Source organism: Trichosurus vulpecula, chromosome 1 (genome assembly GCF_011100635.1).
Source record: "Trichosurus vulpecula isolate mTriVul1 chromosome 1, mTriVul1.pri, whole genome shotgun sequence".
NCBI classification, from domain to species: domain Eukaryota; kingdom Metazoa; phylum Chordata; class Mammalia; order Diprotodontia; family Phalangeridae; genus Trichosurus; species Trichosurus vulpecula.
The window spans coordinates 381,521,552-381,541,016 of NC_050573.1; the positions used below are offsets into that span (position 1 = coordinate 381,521,552).

Below are 19,465 nucleotides of genomic sequence, written 5' to 3' on the forward strand. Positions count from 1 at the left end.
TTCCTTTCTCAAAGTGTGTGTGTGGGGGGGGGGGGGCAGGAGGGGAGCGCGGCAATACTCTCTTTGCCCTAAGCTTCCTCATTTCATCTTTTGGGATCGTCTTCCTAGTTCTCCATCCTCACCCTTGAGTGCCTAGGCTCCTGCCTCTGACTCTTCTGCCAGTCCTGGGCTCCTCACCTGGCTTCATTGTCCCTCCTCAGCAACACGTACTATGGGTTCAGAAGAAGGAGAGGGGACTACATACATCCCAACAAACGTCTGAACTGTGAAGCAAATTCCATTTAATAAGTCCAATATTATTAATCATATCAGGCTGGGGAGGTGAGTTGGTCAGAGCTAAGTCTTGCTCTTCTCTTTTTAAAAACGAAACAAACCAAAAATGCCTTGAAATCTCGATAGGGAATGAGCTGCTGAAAGGGGAAGAAAAGGCATAAAAATAAATATTGTGCCAGAGCGCTGCACGGAACAAAAACCATGCTCCATCACCACTTCATTCTCTTGGCCGAAGTAAGAGGTAAATAATTTCCACCTGAGTACAAGAGCCCTGCCCAGTGAAAACAGCGCAATTTTATTATCTCCTGCTAAAATAACTAGAAAGATTCTGACTGTTTCCCCTACTCCCCCTCCCCCTCCTCTACTGTGAGCAAGTTGGCATGCACAATGAATACAGGAGTAATCTGAGTTATTTGCCTCCTTTTTTTTTTATTATGAGACAATAAGTCTCTCACACAGAGTATGGAAGGAAGGGTGTCTAAGGTGGCTGGTTTTCCAGAGCCGAGCGAGAGACAGTGGTGCAGGGTGAGCGTGAGAGCCAGGCCGACTCATGTACCTTGGCTCCCAGCCTCCACCACCCCTCAGGCTGGCAATGTAGCTCTGGTAATTGTCCCTCTCTCCAACTTTAGTTGGAGGCTTTGGCCCCAGCTGTGTTGCTGGCCCGCTGAATCCCTCCGCTGTGTGGTTAATTAAAAAAAGGGAGACAGAAAGAAAATGATTTGTTGGGACACCAACTTGCTCCTCTTGGGCGCAGGAAAACATCAGCTCAGCAAGGCCAGATGGTAGGGGGAGGGGGAGAGCTTGGCAGCTTGGCTGTGTTTGCTTCTCCCTTGACTCCCTAGCTTTAATGACCAGCAAGGCTGCTGAGCTCCAGAGAGCCACCATTTCTTCCTGCTGTAGCCCTTAAGAAGCTCTTTTCCTATACTTTAGTGAGGGACCAACAGTCCCATCCAGGCCCTAAGTCTTGGGGGGAGTGGGGGAAGGTAGGGTGGCCTTGCCAAATGTCTTTTCTTGGTGCCTGAATGGGGAAAGGACAAGGCTCAAACCATCACACAAAGTCATTCAGCTCGTTGTTTTCAAAGTTATGAACTGTTTTCCAAGCCCAATCTAAATGTAACTTTTACTTAAGTTGATAATCAAATGATTTCCTCTTTCTACAATGAGAGGTCTGCTGTTTCGGTTTTAAGATGGCCTCTTTCCCAAAGCTGGAGATCTAAGGGGAAAGTAGCTAAGAATATTATCCTGGGTACGCTACATTGAGTGTTTTTGTATCTTACATACACCAATACTATGCATGCTTACCTAAAAGAGAGATTCTGTGGGAGCACGAAAAGAGCCTTGTGCCCTAGGGGGAGGGATACTGACTGACTAGGGAGCACAGGGCCCAGGTCCTGGTGCTGTCATTAACTAGGTCAGCACAGCAAGTGTCATGGCCTCTGGATGACTGGATACAAAAGAAGACGATGCCACCTGCTCTAATGCCTGTGGCTGTTGGGAGGCTCAATTTGGGAAAGAGAGAAAAGGGGCCTTAATAGCAGGAAGCGCTATACAAATGTCAATTCTCACAATATATCTGACCTTTTTTTAGAGTGGGGAGGGACCGAGTGAAAAAAGCTGGTCAGAGGGTCATCTGAAAAAGCCAGTAGGCTCAAGTCACTTTGGACCTCTGATCCTGAGGCGAGGAGATGCTGCTCCCAGAAAGACACCAAATGATATTAGGTCTGAAAAAGGACTCATGTCTAACATTGCCTGCCTGGCACTTTGCTTTCTTGGTTGGAAAGACCACATGAGTTAAAACACCTTCAGAAAAATGGTAGTGGCTTAGATATTTTTTTTCCCTTTTCTCCCAAGTTATGAGGAAGCCACATTCATGTCTACAGCTTCTGAGATGAACAAGCTGCAGATGGTGGAGGCTGAAGTCAGATGGTGGCCAACATGCCCCCGCTGTCCCCAGGGCCTCCTTCCTGAGCATCCCCTCTCTGTTTGGATCAGCCGCTCAGTGCAGGGATGCAAACAGGAAGGCTTTCTCATCCAATGTCTTCAAAGGGATTTGGCTATTAGGGCCACCTCCACCATGAAGGCCTCTCCAATCCCATCCTAGCTGCAACAGTCTTGCCTAAATTTCTCACTGCCCGTTGTTTGGCTCTCTCCTTTGACCTTATCCCACCCTGATTCAGTTATTTGTGTATATGGTTGTTTCCCCCATTAGGCTTGATCCCTAGGAGGAGGGGTGGTGGTGGTGGTAATTGCAGTGGTTTTCATCTCTGTAAGCCTGGCCTAGCAGAGTACCTAACTTAGAGATTAATCAATGGTCACTGAATGGATTGAATTGATCTTTCTCCCTTCGTCCTAACTCCCTGAAAACAACAAAATAAGTTGCTTTCAAAATGAACCCCTTCCCCCAATGACCAATAGTCAATCAATTCACGGGCATTCCCCTGGACTCTATTTTACTTCCAGCTCAGACAGCAGGGGCAGCTTTAGAACCAGGAATACTTTTCCTTCTTTGGGAGGATGATTTACTTAGAAGCAAATGAAAATAAATACACAAAGCTGGTTAAATAAAAGGAGGCCTCCTTGAAAGGTAACCAGATTTATATGCTTTTAAGTTTCATTTCCCTGAATACCTGTTCAGTCAGCTTGCTAACTTGGCTTTTTCTCATTTACCCATTCTTAGCATTACAAAAAAAAAACCAAAAACCCAAACAAAAAACCCCAAACAACTTCTTCTCCCCACCCCCCCAAAAAAGTCCCTCTGAACACCTGAACACGGAGTAAGCAGTATTATACTGAGTTCATAAAGCATCAATTCTCTAGATAAACTCTAGGTTTTCTTTTGAGAAATCAAATTAAAGGTCACATATCAGATTTTCATTCTTATTGTGCCTTTTTGTCCTTTTCTTTTTTGTGTCACATTCTATACTTGGTGCTCTCCTACTATCTGGTATGAAATTTTAAAGTCAAAAACTATACAAGGTTAGAAAGCTCCATTCTCTGTAAGTCTCAGGTCTAGAGTATGCACAGGTCTGTTTCCTCCAGGAATAGGTGACTAGAAGAGTTGCTTTGCACAGGGTAGGGTGGGGTGGGGGTGGGGGGTGGGGAGAAGCCAGTCCAGGCCCTCAGCCTGAATCCATTGTGAATAACTGGATGTCCTGTGGGTTCCAGTATAGGGCGACAGCTGAGTTGTACACAAGAGACCAGACGTAGGGGATGAAGAATTCCTCAGGCTGCTCCTCTTCCACATACTTGAACTTCAGCTCCGGAAATTTCTGAAAATGGAATGAGATAAATGTAATTCCCTGTTATACTTAAACACTTTCTGTACCCCTCCCCACCGAAAAAAAACAAAACCCCAAACCAACTTAATGCCAAGCCTAATATGCTCTTACCACCAGTCAATGTCCCCTCTCATACTCTGCCACACAAGGACAACAGTGATGAGAAACTGAACTTCTCTCTTTCAGGAGCAAGGCTGTCACTGAACGCAGGCAGAGCAGGCTGTTGCCTGTGTGGTGTGATTTTTGGGTAGGATCCTTTATCCAAGTGTCTCCCCTACCATTAGAGAGTTATTTCTTAGGGTTCTTTAGGCATTTTGGGTTTTCAAGTATTCCTGGTGAAAGTGTAAATACCTCTGGAGGGGTTCAATCACACTTTGCTAGCTCATACACTATAAAGCAGCCTGGAGTCAGAAGACCTGAGTTCAAATCCAGCCTTAGACACTTCCTAGCCATGCGACCCTGGGAAAGTCACTTAATCCTCTTTGCCTCAATTTTCTCCCCTGTAGAAGGAAATGGCCACCACTCCAGCATCCTTGCCAAGAAAACCCCAAATGAAGTCACAGAGAGTCAGATGTGACAAACAGCCTAACAACAACAACAAAAAGGATTAGCTAGCTGAGAGTAAGAGCCTATGGGAATGAGTGAGACACGGGTGGGGGCATCAAGAGGAGGCAGGGAAATGCCAAGAAGGGGAAGAGGTGAAAGCGCCAGGAGACATCATCGACTGTACAGTTGAGATCTGGCTCTACCAGGGCGCCGTCAGCCTGGAGTTGGCAGGCTTTCTTAGACTTGAATGAGGCTGAGACGAAATAAGAACTAAAATGTTCAAGATAAAGTTAGTGTAAGCACGGCAGCAGGCTGTAAGGCTGACAGGGTCTCACTGTATCGCCTCACACCCATCTAGGTCAGAGGCACGCTTGCTGCTACAGTTCTGGGTGACTGGGAGGGAGGACGGCAGTGACCTCTGCTTTTCAGGTGGGGAGGCGGCGATCACACTGCTAGCTAGCTCGATGGCTAGAAGGGCTGGAGCTGGTAGAAGGGCTCAAAGATAACCCGTGTCCTCATTTTTCTGCCAAGCAATTTCCATGTGAAAAAATCTGCATCTTTCAGTTCCGATTGTCTGACAAGTGAGAATGTGTGAGGTGTAGCAGTCCCAAGGTGGCACTTAGATTTTAGCACCTGATCATGATTTGGGGCTTTTGATTTTCTATTTTTACTGCTAACCTACTTCTGCTGAGCACAAACTGGAGCAGCTGGCTTCCCAGGCCTGGAGAATGTGGGACTTTTCTCAAGTATCTCATGCGGAGGCTGCGGTCCACCTAAGTACCACTGACCTATGTCTAAGCGTCTGGAGGACCGGGGTGAGGGAGGAGGGCTGTGGAGAAGTTCCAGTCAAGGGGAGGAATAATAGCCTAGGTCACTTAATCCTGTTGCAGGCCCTGAGAGGTGGCACAGCTTGGACTGTTGTAGGTGTTTGCGTAGGTAGTTATTGGATAACTTAGTTCAAGGTGTGGGCCAGATCTTACTCCATTTAACTCTTTGTGGAGAATACCTGATTTTTTCATACTGCCCTAGATACAGAAAGGGGGAAGAAGGGGAGGGAGGATATAAGCATGTATATAGTGCCTACTATGTGCCCGGCACTATGCCACTAAATGCTTTTACAAATATTATTTCATTTGATCCTCACAACGACCTTGGGAGGTAGGTTTTACTGTTATTCTCATTTTACGCTTGAGGAAACTGAGGCAAAGAGCTATGTGCCTAGGGTCACATAGTACATGTCTGGAGCTGGATTTGAACTCACGTCTACCTGACTCTTGGCCCAGCACTGTATCCACCATGCCACCAGCTGCCTATGTGATACAGAAACCTTCCTGCCTCTCTTTGTACTCCTGAGAAATTTCAATTCTTCATTCAAGAAACATTTGTTGTGTGCCTCGAGAGTACTAATGACCCTGGAGGCCCTTTGGATGGGTCAGTGATGATACCAAAGATGGGAATACAGTCTCTCCCTCTGAGATGTTTGTAGTCTTGTCGGAGAAGACAAATAGATGAATGTGAAACCAATTCAGAACTGTTTAGAGTAAATACAAAATCAATTAATACAAGATAAAATGATATCGATTATCTACCTGAGTGTAGTAGGCCCCTAGACTGCACCACACACAACAGCATGCATTTATACAGGGCCTACTATGTGCTCGGCACTGTGCTTAGCACTATTACAATCACTACCTCACCTGATCCTCACAACAATCCTAGGAGGTGGGTACTAGTAATTATCCCCATTTTATAGATGAGGAAACTGAAAAAAAAATAGAGGTTAAGTGACTCGTCCAGGATCACACAGTGAGTTAGCTTCTGAGGCCATACTTGAACTTAGATCTTCCTGACTTCAGGCCTGGAACTCTATCTACTGCAACACCAGCTGCCCATCAGAGTGGGGAGCAGTTGGTCATGGAAGGCTCAGCTTTGAGTCAGATCTTAAAGGAATTGGCCACAGGTTGGCAGAGAAGGGGGTATTCCAAGTGAGAGAAAAGGCCCGGGTAAAGGAGGTTACCCGGTCTGATGCACTGTGACTTGATCCTACTAAGTAGCAAGCCACATGTATGGGACCCTTCAGACTGTTAAGTCCCACACTATAAGAGCATCCTCTGTTAAGAGTAACAGGTAGAGGTGGGCCGTTCTGCCCAGCCACGGGGTGCTCTACTCAGACCCTGTAACCCTAGACCTTGTCTGTGCCCATGGGCTTGGGGGCACTCTAGGCCAGTCCTCAAACGATATATCAATAGTGTAAGTGGATCAGCTATGTAGTGGCAAACGAGTGGTCACTGGCTGTACTTCTAAGAAAGTCAAGGATAGGTTGGGGCCCTAGGCAAGAAAAAACAAACACAAAAACAAACAGTCAGGACTCTCTGCCATCCTGCCTACTGCCCCTACCTTATACAATCTGCTTCTCTAGAGAAGTTCCAACCTGTTCCAAGTGTTTGGCAGAGACACAACTCAAGGCCACAGGGATTGCTGGGAGAAGATAAAATTGGTGCTGTTTCATCATTTATAAGCTATGGCCAAGACTAGGAATAAACTACCACTTGTGCCATGGAGTTAGACAAGGAAGAGAAGAGTCGAGGGCCAACTTTGACTACGAATGACAAAGGGAGCTCCTTCTGGCTTCCCTCTGGCTCATTGTTTGCATAGGTCTCTGTTGGGCCAACAGCACACTCCTGTGCCTGACTGGCTGGCCACTTGGTATTCAGATTTATTTTTACATTGATTCCTAGTGCTTGTTTGTGCCTGAGGGAGCAACAAAAACATGGAAATAAGTATTCAGACACTTCCTTTGTGCAGTCATCCGGGCTAATTTAACACATCAGCTTAACACAGATATCACCTACCTATAGGACTACAATTGAAACCAAACCCGAAAAGCTTGGAGGGTATTCTGTTAGGATTTTAAAGGTGGCCCACACCCAACCATTCTCTCTGCCCCCACCTCCATTCCTCTTTTCAACATCAATATTTGCAAGATCCCGGGCTTTCTTTACCTCAAACAAGTTTAGAGTTTAGTTCTTTATTATGAAAGTTAAATCAAAATTCAAGATTCTAAGGGAAATTTTAAGAATCACAGTTTATACTGTTTCTTTAAGTGGGCTGCCTGTGCAATAAAATTGGATTTGTTCAGGGATTCTGCATTGTTTCCAGCTTGCTTACTGAGAGATAGAGATCTGATGCTACCCACCAATTGTGGTAGCACCAAAGCCTCTCCAATGAAGTCCCCATTCACACCCTGGATTAAAGAAATATAGAGGAAGATACCCTTAGATGTTCACTGGATCTCTAGACTTTTCAAGTGTGGATAAGTTTTTTAGGGTCAAAAAAAGTTATTACCAAGTTTTGAATTATTATCAGCTATTACCAAGTTCTGAAGAAAATAATAGCAGATATAACCACAATGATGAAACCAATAAAGAAATCTTGGGGGATCCTGTATATGGAGAGGGAAAGTTATTTTCCTGTTATAAGAGGAAAGGTTAATATGTGCTTTATTTTTTCCCCTGTACCTCAATTCTTCTGGGGAATAGCCAGTGATTTTGAAAGATAACATGTGTAAGGAAAAAAAAAGTTCCACTCAATAGTTTTCCTTTTTCATTTAGAATATCAGCATTCTATAAATTCAGAAATATTGGCCCAAGAACTTTTCTCCACTTCACGCTTTCACTGTTCTATGATTGTGACTAGAATCAAAGGTATTTTTTTTTGAAATGAAATGACTGAAGAAAATGAAAGATCTTTTCTATCCAGTGACATGGCGGGGGGGGCGGGGTGAGATTGGGGGGGCATGTTGGGTTTCTCTGAAGGTCTTAATTCAAGGATGCGGGAAAACACATCCAAGACTGCTGCACAATGGAGAACTCAAACAAATTCAAAGTGCTTACACAGAAATTATTTTCAACGATGGTATGCTAGCTGGGCAGGAAACATTCAATGGTTTGACATGGAAAACTGTTCACATTCCTTTACGACATGGGGGAAACCCTGATGACTAGCTAATTAGAAAATGTTAAATTAAAGTGAGTAGAAGTGAAATACTTTCTGGATCACTAAAAATGGTGCAACTCTGAAAATAACCCTGCCTTCCAAGTAGTCAATTTCCCCCAGTTAATATGGTGAACAGGGAGGTAAGATTGCCTCACCCTTTACTTTGGCTTGTGTTTCTATCTGAAATAATAATCATTTTACCACCCACAGGTGAAATGTACCCACAAAGGCACAGGATACTTCTTGGTAGCAGCAAAAATGACTTAATGACTGTTACACTAATCTGAAAGTCAATTACACATTTCACATTGACCTGGTAAACAACTACTAGAGTTTTTTCAATAGGCAAAATCTTTTGTGTTGGGCAGTAGTCAAAGTAGTAGGGCTCACTGACTTTCCTTCATATTAGTCACTCTCCACATTAATTAAAAAAAGTATATACTAGTGTTCATTCAGTTTACCTGCCAATAACCATCTTATGTTGATTTCATTATCAAGTCTTCACGCTGATCAATGATGATGTCTACTCCAGCTTTTCAGTGGTCATTTAAAAATCAGTTTAGTGATTGTGGAAAGAATAGTGAAGCAGGAATCAGAAAATCAGGAGTCAAGTCCCAGTCACTTGGGTGAAGTCATTTTGAACCTTAAAGAATCATACTTTTTCTCATCTGTAAGAATGAAGATATCCTGTCTAATTGACAGCTTTTGTGAGGATCAAATGAGATCACATAAGTGAACACACTTGGAAAATTGTAAAGTATTATTCACATATGTAGGGCTGGTGCAGTGAAAAAAGTGCTGGGCTTGAACTGAGCAGATCTGGGTGGAAGTCACAATCTCTGAGACTCAGTTTCCTCATCTGTAAAATGAAGCAGTTAGACCAGATGATCTCTAAGTTCTGAATCTTATAATAACTTATAATCTCCAAGATCTTCTTTAACTTTATGATCCTATGATCTTGAAGTAGTCAAATTTAATGGTTGTATTGGGCTGCCAATAAAATTGCAGTGGTGTAGTCTAAAAAATGAGGTATCAAATTTCCTATACTTTTCATGCCAGTCAAAGGTGCATTTTCCCATCTGGCAGCCTCATTTGTGTACCCGTGAATAAAAGAAAAAATGATGGGCATAGATCTGGAAACTTTCTGGCTGAAAACTCAGAAATAAGTACTGAAGTTGTTTATTTATTTATTTTGTTCATTTGATTCCTTACTTCCTTCTTTACATTCATTTTAGAAAATTTTGATTTCCAAATTCTCTGCCCCCTCCCCTCCCCCACCCATTGGGAAGGCAAGCACTATGATATTAATTATACATGTGAAATCATGAAAAACATATTTCCATATTAGCCATGTTTTTTAAAAAAAGCGAGAAATATAAAGAAAGTGAAAAAAAAGTATGCTTCAATCTGTACTCAGAGTTTACTGGTTCTCTCTGGAGGTGAAGAGTATTTTTCATCATTAGTCCTTTGGAATTATCTTCAATCATTGTATTGATCAGAGTAGCTAAGTCTTTGATCATTGTTACAACACTGCTATTACTATGTACAATGTTCTCCTGGTTCTCACTTTACTTTGCATCAGTTCATTTAAATTTTTCCGGGTTTTTCTGAAACCATCCTGCTTATCATTTCTCACAGCACAATAGTATTCCATTACAATCATATACTATAACTTTTTCAGTCATTCCCCAATTAATGGGTATCTCTTTAGTTTCCAATTCTTTACCACCCACAAAAAGAGCTGCTATAAATATTTTTGTACATGTGGGTCCTTTTTCCTTTTCTTTGATCTCTTTGGCATATGAACCTAGCAGTGGTACTGCTGGATCAAAGGGTATATACACTTTTATAGCCCTTTGGGCATAGTTTCAAATTGTACTGAGGAAGTTTAAAAGAACAGAGTCATTTATACAAACACCTTAGAAATGATAAGACTGGGGGCAGGGCCAAGATGGTCACGTGAAAACAGTATCTTACCAGAGCTCTCTCGCAAGTTCTGTCAGAGTCCTATAAAAAAGTGAATCTGAGCAGATTTGAGAGAGTTAGAAACAGCAAGCAGTCTGAGTAAGGCAAATTTCCAAGCCAGCAGAGTCTGAAAGGCTGATGGGACGAATCTGTAGGCTGGGAGAGCGCTCGTAGTGTGGAGCTACTCCAGACAGCACCAAAGCAGAAGCAGCTGTGGAAACCAACGTGGGAGACAGGCTGGGAGAATGCTGGGGGCCCGAAACTGGGGGAGATCCCCAGGCCTCTCAACACAGGATGGCAGTCTATGGAAGTGACGAGAGGCAGCAGCGCAATGCCACTGGCCACCAGCCGTGAGACATCAACTCCTGAGGCATGCAGCCCAAAGGTATGAAATGTGGCTTCTTGAACTTCCTGGAGACATAATGGTCAGGTAAGTGGCTCTAATCCCTCCCCCCCCCCAACCCAGAGAATTCCTTGGGAAAAAAATGCTGGAATAGAGGAGACAGAAGTGGGGCTTCAGTGACCGAATAGTGCGAGTTCCTGAATCCCAGAGGGGCAGAGCCAGCAGGGGTCAACACCAGGAGCCCAGACGTACCCTTGCTCCCCCAAGGGAAGTGCCAGACACCAGCTCAAACAACAAACAGCTGAGACCATTGTTGAAGAGCAACAGTGCTGGAGAGCAACCCCAGGGGAAGAGACTTCAGGCAGCCAGACCCCTCCCCTACACCGTAGGAAATTGAAGGCTATAATTCACAAAGCCACTAACTAGACTCACAATCCCCAGAACAAGAAGCCTGGGACAGAGATCCCTGAGCCCCAAAAGCAGAAATTCATTGTAAAACCAGGAAAAGGCTAACCAACATGAAGAAGAACACAAAAAAACTGAGGACCATTGATTCTTTTTATGGAGACAGGCATGATCAAAAAACCAATTTGGAGGATGACAACAATGACACTATACCCACATCTGATACCTCAAAAAGGAACGTGAACTGGTCTCAAGTCCAAGAAGCATTACTAGAAGAGCTAAAGGAGGATTTTAAAAACCAAATTAGGGAGGTAAAAGAAAAAATGGAAAAAAAAACTGATGAAATCAAGTCCTTAAAAAATAAGATGGGTGAAATGGTTATGGAGATTCAGAATCTAAACAGAGAAAATGGGGGGGCGGAGCCAAGATGGCGGCTGAAAAGCAGTGAGCTCCCCGCAGAGTCCCTCCAAAAACCTATAAAAAATGGCTCTGAACCAACTCTAGAACTGCAGAACCCACAAAACAGCAGAGGGAAGCAGGGCTCCAGCCCAGGACAGCCTGGATGGTCTCTGGGTGAGGTCTATCCCACACGGAGCTGGGAGCAGAGCAGAGCCCAGCATGAGCTGCTTGGACCAACCAGACCAGGAGCCGGGCAAGTGGGCCCTAGCGCCCTGAATCAGTGAGCTGCAGCAGTTACCAGACTTCTCAACCCACAAACACCAAAGACAGCAGAGAAGGTTAGTGGGAAAAGCTGCGGGAGCGGAAGGAGTTCACAGTTCGGCCACCGCCCCGGGGCAGCGGAGGTGGGGCAGCTACAGCTGCTGTTGCTTCTGGCCCCAGGCCCACCTGCTGGGAGGAATTAAGTGGCGGATCAGAGCAGGAGTGCACAGCCTGCTGAAGATCTAAGCCCAGTCCGGGTTGGGGGTTCTTGGGGAAGGAGGAGTGCTGGTGTGGCAGAGCTGGTACATCCCCCCCAAATGTGGAACATAGAACTCTGTAGTCTACAAGCAGTCATACCCCACTGAAAAACTCAAGGGTCAAGTTAGCTGGTTGGGAATACGGCCAGGCAGCGAAAACACACCCAGATTCAGTCTCAGACTTTGGATTCTTTCTTTGGTGACAAAGAAGACCAAAACATACAGCCTAAAGAAGTCAACAAAGTGCAAGAGCCTACAGCAAAAACCTTCAAGAAAAACATGAACTGGTCCCAGGCCATGGAAGAGCTCAAAAAGGATTTGGAAAAGCAAGTTAGAGAAGTAGAGGAAAAATTGGGAAGAGAAATGAGAAGGATGCGAGAAAACCATGAAAAACAAGTCAATGACTTGCTGAAGGAGACCCAAAAAAATACTGAAAAATACACTGAAGTAAACAGAGAAAATGACACCTTGAGAGGTAAAATCAACCAACTGGAAAAGCAAAATGAAGACAGCAACTCATTAAAAATTAGAATTGAGCAAGTGGAAACTAATGACTCTATGAGGCATCAAGAAGTAGTCAAACTAAACGTAAAGAATGAAAAAATAGAAAAAAATGTGAAATATCTGATTGGATAAACAACTGACCGGAAAATAGATCCAGGAGAGACAATTTAAGAATTATTGGTCTACTGGAAATCCACGATTAAAAAAAGAGCCTTGACAGTATCTTCGAAGAAATTATCAAAGATAACTGCCCAGAGGTCCTAGAACCAGAGGGTAAAATAGTCATTGAAAGAATCTACCGATCACCTCCTGAAAGAGATCCCAAACTGAAAACATCAAGAAATATTATAGCCAAATTTCAGAATTACAAAGTTAAGGAGAAAATACTGCAAGCAGCCAATTCAAATATCGTGGAACTACAGTCAGGATCACGCAGGATCTCTCAGCTTCTACGTTAAATGACAGGAAAAATTGGAATATGATATTCTGAAGGGCAAAGGAGCTGGAACTACAGCCAAGGATCAACTACCCAGCAAAATTAAGCATAACTTTTCAGGCAAGGAGATGGACATTCAACGAAATAAGGGAATTCCAGACCTTCCTGATGAAAAGGCCAGAACTCAATGGAAAATCTGATCTTCAAATACAAAACTCAAAAGAAACATAAAAAGGTAAACAGGGAAAACCCCCCCACAAACCTTATTAATCAATAAGGGCAAATTATTTACATCTTTATATAGGATTATATCTTCTTATTGTATGTCATATATATATGTGTATATATATATATATACACACATATATATGTTAATCTTGAGAATAGTACAGCTATTATGACAATTGAAAGGGATACACATAGACTGTGAATGTCTGTATAAAATAACTGATATAAGGATAAAAAAATAATTAAGAGATGTAAAGGGAGGGTTATGGGAGAAGAGGTAAGGAGGTAGTAGAAAAGGGTAAATTACATCAAATGAAGAGGCACAAAAACACATTATAGTAGAGAGAAAGAAGGGAGGGAGAACAGCAGTGTTTGAGCTTTACTGTCATCTGATCTGGTTCAAGAAGGGAATAACATACCCTGATAAGTATAGACATCTAACTTGTCCTACAGGTAGCAGAAGGGGAAAGGAGGAAAAAGGGAGGGGGTGGTCAGCAGGGAGGGAAGAAGTAGCAAGTGGAAAACAGTAAGGGAGGGGAATCAAGAGGGAGGGTAAACGGAGGAAGGCGATGGTCAAAAGCAAAACTTTGTTGAGGAGTGGAAGGGGAAAGGAAGAATTGAAAGCATAAATGGGGGGGAAATGGGATGGAGAAAAAGACACAGATAAGAAATCTTAACTGTGAATGTGAATGGGATGAACTTGCCCATAAAATAGAAGCAGATAGCAGAATGGATTAAAAACCATAATCCTACAATATGCTGTTTACAAGGAACACATTTGAAACAGGGGGGTACACACAGGGTAAAGGTAAAAGGCTGGAATAAAATATATTGCTTCGGCTAAAGTAAAAAAAGCAGGGGTAGCAATCCTAATCTCAGACAAAGCAAAAGTAAAGACAGATTTAATTAAAAGAGATAAGGAAGGACACTACATCCTGCTAAAAGGCACCATAAACAATGAAGCAATATCATTGTTTAACATATATGCACCAAGTGGTATGGCATGCAAATTCTTAGAGGAGAGGTTAAAGGAGTTACAGGAAGAAATAGACAGCAAAACTATAATATTGGGAGACCTCAGCCTCCCTCTATCTGAACTTGATAAATCTAACCTCAAAATAAATAAGAAAGAAGTTAAGGAAGTGAACAGAATTTTAGAAAAGGCAGATATGATAGACCTCTGGAGAAAACTGAATGGAGATAAAAAGGAATATACTTTCTTCTCAGTGGTACATGGCACATACTCAAAAAATGACCATGTACTAGGGCATAAAAACCTTACAGTCCAGTGCAGAAAGGCAGAAGTAGTCAAAGCATACTTTTCAGATCATGATGCAATAAAAATTAGTTGTAATAAAGAACCATGGAAAAGTAAGCTAAAAATTAATTGGAAACTAAATAACCTAATTCTAAACAATGAGTGGGCCAAAGAACAAATCAGAGAAACAATTAATAACTTCATTCAAGAGAATGACAATAATGAGACAACACACCAAAACTTATGGGATACAGCAAAAGCAGTTCTTAGGGGAAATTTTATATCTCTACATGCTTACATGAATAAAATGGAGAAAAAGGGGATCAATGAATTGGGCATGCAACTGAAAAAGCTAGAAAAAGAACAAATTGAAAATCCCCAATTAAATACCAAATTAGAAATACTGAAAATCAAAGGAGAGATTAATAAAATTGAAACCAAGAAAACTATTGAATTAATAAACAAAACAAAGATCTGATTCTATTAAAAAACAAATAAAATTGATAAACCTTTGGTCAATTTGATTAAAAAAAAGAAAAGAAGAAAATCAAATTACCAGTATCAAAAATGAAAAGGGTGAATTTACCTCTAATGAAGAGGAAATGAAAACAATAATTAGGAATTATTTTGCCCAATTGTATGCCCATAAATTTGACAGCCTTAGAGATATGGATGAATATCTACAAAAACATAAATTGCCCAAGTTAACAGAAGAGGAAGTAAAATTTCTAAATAACCCCATCTCAGAAAAAGAAATTGAGCAAGCCATCAATGAACTCCCCAGGAAAAAATCTCCAGGGCCAGATGGTTTTACATGTGAATTCTATCAAACATTTAAAGAACAATTAATTCCCATACTTTGTAGACTATTTGGGAAACTAGGTAAAGAAGGAGTCCTACCAAATTCTTTTTATGACACAAATATGGTACTAATACCCAAACCAGGTAGAGTCAAAACAGAGAAAGAAAATTATAGACCAATTTCCCTAATGAATATTGATGCAAAAATTTTAAATAAAATGTTAGCAAAAAGATTGCAGCAACTTATCATGAGAATAATACACTATGACCAGGTAGGATTTATTCCAGAAATGCAAGGCTGGTTAAATATTAGGAAAACCATTAGCATAATTGACCATATCAACAACAAAACTAGAAGAAATCATATGATCATCTCAATAGATGCAGAAAAAGATTTTGACAAAATACAACACCCATTCCTATTACAAACACTAGAAAGCATAGGAATAAATGGAGCCTTCCTTAAAATTATAAACAGCATCTATCTAAAACCATCAACAAGCATTATTTGTAATGCGGATAAGCTAGATGCACTCCCAATAAGATCAGGGGTGAAACAAGGATGTCCATTATCACCCCTACTATTCAATTTGGTACTAGAAACATTAGCTGTAGCAATAAGAGAAGAAAAAGAAATTGAAGGAATTAGAATAGGAAAAGAAGAAACTAAATTATCACTTTTTGCAGATGATATGATGATTTACTTAGAGAATCTTAGAGAATCAAGTAAAAAACTACTTGAAATAATAAACAACTTTAGCAAAGTTGCAGGATATAAAATAAACCCACATAAGTCCTTGGCATTCCTATACATTACTGACAAAGCCAAACAGCAAGAGATAGAAAGAGAAATTCCATTCAAAGTTACTGTAGACACTATAAAATATTTGGGAGTCTATCTGCCAAGACAAACCCAGGGACTATATGAACATAATTATGAAACAGTTTTCACGCGAACAAAGTCAGATCTAAATAAATGGAAAAATACCAGTTGCTCATGGTTAGGCCGAGCTAATATAATAAAAATGACAATTTTACCTAAATTAATCTATCTATTCAGTGCCATACCAATCAAACTACCAAAAATTATTTTACAGAGCTGGATAAAATCATAACAAAATTCATCTGGAAGAACAAGAGGTCTAGAATATCTAGGGTATTAATGAAAAGAAATACTATGGAAGGTGGCCTAGCCATACCAGATATTAAACTGTACTATAAAGCAGCAGTCATCAAAACTACCTGGTACTGGCTAAGAAACAGAGTTGTGGATCAGTGGAATAGGATAGGTACACAAGTTGGAGAAGTCAACGACTACAGCAATCTACTCTTTGATAAACCCAAAGAGGCTAGCTTCTGGGCTAAGAATTCACTATTTCACAAAAACTGCTGGGAAAATTCAAAAATGGTAGGGCAGAAACTGGGCATAGACCAATATCTTACACCATATACCAAAATAAAGTCAAAATGGGTTCATGATTTAGGAATAAAGGTTGATACTATAAGCAATTTGGGACAGCAAGGAATAGTTTACCTATCAAATTTATGGAAAAGAAAAGAATTCATGACACAACAAGAGATAGAGAGTATTACAAAATGCGAAATGGATAATTTTGATTATGTTAAATTGAAATGTTTTTGTACAAAAAAAGCCAATGCAACAAAGATTAGGAGGGAAGCAGAAAATTGGGAGAAAATCTTTACAACCAGTGTCTCTGATAAAGGCCTCATCTCTAAAATATACAGGGAACTGAGCCAAATTTATAGGAATACAAGTCATTGAACAGGCAGCTTTCAGAGGAAGAAATTAAAGATATCTATAGGCATATGAAAAAATGCTCTAAATCACTACTGATTAGAGAAATGCAAATCAAAGCAACTCTTAGATACCATATCTCTCCTGTCAGATTGGCTAACATGACAAAACAGTAAAATGATAAATGTTGGAGAGGATGTGGGAAAATTGAAACATTGTTACATTGCTGGTGGAGTTGTGAACTGATCCAGCCATTCTGGAGAGCAATTTGGAACTATGCCCAAAGGGCTATAAAAATGTTCATACCCTTTGACCCAGCAATACCATTTCTAGGGTTGTATCCCAAAGAGATCACACAAGTGGGAAAAGGACCCATATGTACAAAAATATTTATAGCGGCTCTTTTTGTGGTAGCTAAGAATTGGAAATCAAAGCAATGCCCATCAATTGGGGAATGGATGGACAAGCCGTGGTATATGAAGGTAATGGAATACTATTGTGCCATAAGAAATGGGGAAGATACGGACTTCATAACAACCTGGAAAAACCTACACGACATAATGCTGAGTCAGCGGAGCAGAGCCAGGAGAACATTATACACAACCATAGACATATGGATTCTGTGAGGACTAACCCTGACAGACTTTGCTCTTCTCAGCATCACAAGGTGCAAAGACAACTCCAAAGGACTCACAATGGAGAACGCTATCTACATCCGGAGAAAGAACTATGAAGTATGAATGCAGACTGAGGCACAATTTATGCTTGCCTTTCTCCCCCCACCTTTTTTTTCTCTTTTGTTTTTGTTTTTGGGTTTTTATTTGGTTCTGTTTCTTCTTTCTCATGATTCAGTCCACTGGTCATAATTCTTCTCCACAAGTTGACTAGTGTGTAAATTAGTTCAATATGAAGTTATACATGGAAGATATATCGGATTCCATGCCGTCTTGGGGAGGGGGAGAGGGAGCGGGAGGAGGAAAGAAAATCTGGAACTCAAAATTATGTAGAACTGAGTGTTGTAAACTAAAAATTAAAAAAAATTATTATATTATAAAAAAAGAAATGATAAGACTATCTCAGATATGGTAACATTTTCCAAAAAATTTCCCCTCTTCCAGGTATCATAAATTTCAATAAAAGAGATAAGTGAAACTTTGGTTTTGCTGCCGGGTAAAAAAAGGGCCACATATCATAATAATAACAATAACTTACATTTATATAGTACTAATTGTCATAAAACACTCATTAACACATAGCTCACATTCATATTGCACATAAAGGTTTACAAAGTGCTCTGCGGTAGGTAAAATAAGTATTTTACACATGAGGAAAATGAGGCTCACAGGACTTCAGTGACTTACTGTGGTAACACACGAAGTGAATACCAGAGTTGGGATTTAAACCCGCACCTCTTTCTCCTTCATTGACCATTTGGAACAATGGGGCATGAACTAAGTCTAAGTTACCTTTTGGTGAGATTATGTGGTGCGTCCACAGAAAAAAGAAGATAAGTGAAGGGGCCAGAAACCAATGCACATTCATAACTAGATACTGCAAGTAATTGGGAGGGAGGATAATCATTCTTCCACCTGTTATAAACTAAAACAAACCTAGGAGCAGGAGCTCCTTGGCTTGGCAGAATTCTTATTAAAAATATTCACAGTAGGGTCAGCTAGGTGGCACAGTGAGTAGAGCACTGGCCCTGGAGTCAGGAGGACCTGAGTTCAAATCCGGCCTCAGACACATGACACACTTACTAGCTGTGTGACCTTGGGCAAGTCATTTAACCCCAACTGCCCTGCCTTCCCCCCTCAAAAAATATTCACAATATTATAACATAAATTTTTGTAGTATTTCTTAATTTTCCCCCTCCCCAATGAAAAAATATTTATTTTCTCTCCTTACCACTCTATCCCCTGTCCCTCACTGAATAAAAACAAAAAGAAAAAAGAAAAAAAAACCTCTCCCCCCAACAAATATTCATAATCAAGTGAAACAAATTCTTTTACTGGTCATGTCTAAGATTATATCTTATTCTGTACCCTGAGTCTAATACTTCTGTGTCAGGTGGGTAGCGCACATCATTAACATGGCACCAAGGTTATCACTGTATTGAACAGAGTTCTAAAATCTTCCAAAGTTGTTTTCTTTATAAAGTTGTCATTGCATAAATTTCCTTTTAACTCTGCTCACTTTAATTTGCATTAGTCTATTGAAGTCTTTACAGGTTCCACTGAAACTATCCACTCAGTCATTTCTTATGACGCAATAATTTTCTATTATATCTGTATGGTATAATTTGTTTAGTTATTCCCCAGTAGGCAGATACCCCCTTACTTTCTAGTTCTTTGCCACTATAAAAAGAACTACTATAAATATTTCTGTACATTTGGGTCGTGTCCTTCTTTCTTTGATCTCTCTGGGGTCTAGGCTTAGTGGTGGTATTGCTGGGTCACAGTATATACATAATATAGTGGCTTTTGGGGGAACAGTAACAAATTATTTTCCAGAATGGTTGGACCAATTTACAGCTTCACCAACAGTGCATTAGTGTGCCTGTTTTCTGAAACCCCTTAAACATCTCTCATTTTCCTTTTGTGCCATATTTGCCAATCTAACGAGTGTGAGATGGACCCCAAGCTGCTTCAATTTAAATTTTTCTAATTATTAGTGAATTGGAGCATTTTCCCCACATGATTGCTGATTGCTTGGATTTCTCCCTTTGAAAACTGTCTCTTCATATCATGGTTCTTATTCTT

The 19,465-nt window shown here is 41.0% G+C and overlaps 1 protein-coding gene across 2 annotated transcripts in view; it reads right to left on the minus strand.

Annotated features, from left to right (window-relative positions):
* Nucleotides 1-259: 259 nt before the first annotated feature.
* DYM (dymeclin) overlaps nucleotides 260-19,465 on the minus strand; it is a 622,593-nt gene continuing 603,387 nt past the window's right edge. Inside the window, exon 17 of one of the 2 annotated variants that reach the window (XM_036759110.1) lies at nucleotides 260-3,542. In XM_036759110.1, the coding sequence (XP_036615005.1) occupies nucleotides 3,393-3,542 (150 nt within the window). In that variant the 3' untranslated portion in view covers nucleotides 260-3,392. The remainder of the gene's footprint in view (nucleotides 3,543-19,465) is intronic. The other variant, XM_036759118.1, reaches the window with a different exon arrangement.